Source organism: Salminus brasiliensis, chromosome 11 (genome assembly GCF_030463535.1).
Source record: "Salminus brasiliensis chromosome 11, fSalBra1.hap2, whole genome shotgun sequence".
Taxonomy (NCBI): Eukaryota; Metazoa; Chordata; class Actinopteri; order Characiformes; family Bryconidae; genus Salminus; species Salminus brasiliensis.
Genome location: NC_132888.1, coordinates 21,029,231 through 21,031,938, shown reverse-complemented (window position 1 = coordinate 21,031,938; position 2,708 = coordinate 21,029,231). Strand labels below are relative to the sequence as shown.

General features: G+C 35.7%; 1 protein-coding gene across 1 annotated transcript; it reads left to right on the top strand.

The window, feature by feature from the left end:
* Window positions 1-1,304: 1,304 nt before the first annotated feature.
* LOC140565743 (odorant receptor 131-2-like) lies at window positions 1,305-2,258 on the top strand. The gene has a single exon (XM_072691792.1). The coding sequence runs from the start codon at window positions 1,305-1,307 to the stop codon at window positions 2,256-2,258; it is 954 nt and encodes a 317-aa protein (XP_072547893.1).
* Window positions 2,259-2,708: the final 450 nt, after the last annotated feature.

The window sequence follows — 2,708 nt, the reverse complement described above, 5'->3', positions numbered from 1 at the left end:
ATGAGTGGAACCATGGCTTTCTCATGGCTGTCTTGAACTGCCCCAACTTTGCTGGGACCATGATAGTCACACAGGGTGGTCAAGGAGCAGACCAACCCTCTACCAAACCCATTCCCTTAGCAGTAACAAGTGTAATCAAATGTTTGTGATAACTTGTGATATGTTTTTGATGCATTGTGGAAGAATTTTGGCCCACTCTTTTTCTAATTTGGCTACATTGAAGGGTCTTAAAAGGGTTTCAAACATGAATTGCCCGTTTAAAGTCTTGCCACAACATTTCAAGTGGACTTGGCTAATCCAAAAATTAGTTTCAAATCAGATGGGGACTTGTTTGCGTGCACTGGATGATTGTCCTGTTGCATAATCCAACTGTGCTTGAGCTTTTGGTCACAGACTGATGTGACAACACTAGATAGATAGATAACTTTAAGATTCCATCCAGTTTTTTTCACCTGTGGTTCATCATTTAATGATGCATGTGCTTTTAACTCGTGTCCACAATGTTAGGATTATAGCTGCATTTGAAGTAACAGAGCTACACCTGAAAAGTCATAGAAATAAAAAGACACTGAATTGTTTTTGACCCAATGTCATCTTGTTAGCCAGCTGTTCCCATGCTGTTCCAATGTCCCAATACTTCAAAAAAAGATTTCTGCAGTGCTGTGGAATATGTATATATGGAATACATAATCCATGGTCAGTATCATTCATCTATCTGTTAACACATACTGTGTAGGTTTCTAATATTCTAAATATTATAGGTATGGGTATTCAAGTGTTTTGCAACTTTAAGATATTTTTTAAAATATTCTATATATTATCTTACTATATGGGCTGGATGGGAAGAGACAGCTGGTTCCGCATGAGGGGCACAAGAGGTGGGTTTATATAGGTTAAGCTTTAGATGTCCATTGACCCTAACACTAATCCAACTGCACTTCTACTGATGAATGCCAATGAAACCTTATAGGCATCGTTAAGCATCATCAAGAAGGTCAGGTTAAAAAATGCAATTATAAATTAGTAAACATATTTGTTTAAAAGTATAAATAATATTTATTTATAAAATGGACATTAATATTACATCTAGGCCAAAATCAACAATTTAACTATGAAATTATTCATCAGGAAAATTACTGCCCCACCCTGAGGTCTTTCAAACCAGTATAAATACATGAACTGTGTCACTACAAGTACATTGATGCTGCTCTTCACATCTGGGGTTTCAGTCTTCAGTGTGGCCTTTTTTCTAATCCATTCTTGTGTGGCTTTTTTTTGTACTTGTACTTGTACTTTGTATAGAAATGCAGAGCTTTTCCAACAGCAGCTTTAGCAGCAACCCACTGATATATTCTGTTTTATTACAGAAGGTGTTTATGGTGCAGGCACTGGTGGGAATTTTCCTTTATGTGAACTGTCTGATGATATTCACCTTTCTGAAAAAGGAGGTGTTCAGGGAGGACACCCGCTACATTTTATTTGCACAAACACTATTTGTTGACTCTGCCTTCATGGTTTTAACTGACATGATGTTGATAGGAAATTTTTTCCAGTATCAAATTCACATGATTCCTTGTATCATCATATCTACAGCAGTGTCCCTTCTTTCCATTTGTTCTCCACTGACTCTTGTGGCAATGTGTCTAGAGCGCTATGTTGCTATATGCATGCCTTTAAGACATGCAGACATCTCTACCAACAGGACCAGATTCTTTGGATTTGTGATCATATGGAGCGTCAGTTCCATAGCACCTGTATTCTTTGTTATAGCATATTTTTCTGTAGCTATTCCTGGTGTTCTGTTTTCATATGTTGTATGTACTTTGGAGGTAATGTTAGAGAAAGAGTGGCAGGCAAATGCACGTGCTGTCATTTTGCTGGTCATTTTTCTGTTGATGATCATAATAATCATCTTCACCTACATCAAGATAATGATTGCAGCCAGAGCCGCCTCCTCTGAGAAAAAGAAATCTACCAACAAGAGTCTCAGAACTGTGCTCCTTCATGCTTTTCAGCTGTTTCTGTGTATTGTTCAGTTTTTAACCCCATATATAGAAATGCCATTTTGGAAGTTTGATGTTACAGTGTTCAATAATGTAAGATACTCTAATTTTATTGTTTTTATCATTGCACCACGTTGTCTTAGTCCTTTGATTTATGGAATGAGAGATGAAAAGTTTTTCCTTGTTTTAAGACATTATGCACTGTGGGGTTTTGATAATAATGTGTTCATCCAGTGGAAAATAAGACCTAGCTAACCAAAGATGGATATAGTTAAAATTGGTTATTGTCAATGTTTGCATAATGTTTGACTATATATAAACATACTAATTAATGAACATACTTCTGCCTCATTCAATTCAGTATTCACAATAATATATTCAAGGCATATAAATGTCTTTTGAAAATGGATAATTTTTTTTTGTTTGTTTTTGACACTTTTAAAATAGTAGTTTTGTGAATTGAAAAAAGAGAAAATATGTATAATAAGGTCTAAAACTTTTAACCAGCACACCACTTAAATTTTTCACTATGTACAGAAATACAGAGAGACTCTTTTGACTGAAGAACAAAAAGAAAGCAGAAATCACCTCTGGAATAGAGCTGACCGCAAAAGCCAACAAAAGTACACACAACTATTGACATTTGTTAAAGGACAGAAGAAAACAGACGTGAAAGCACATATACTTTCAGTTCTCCTTTGATTA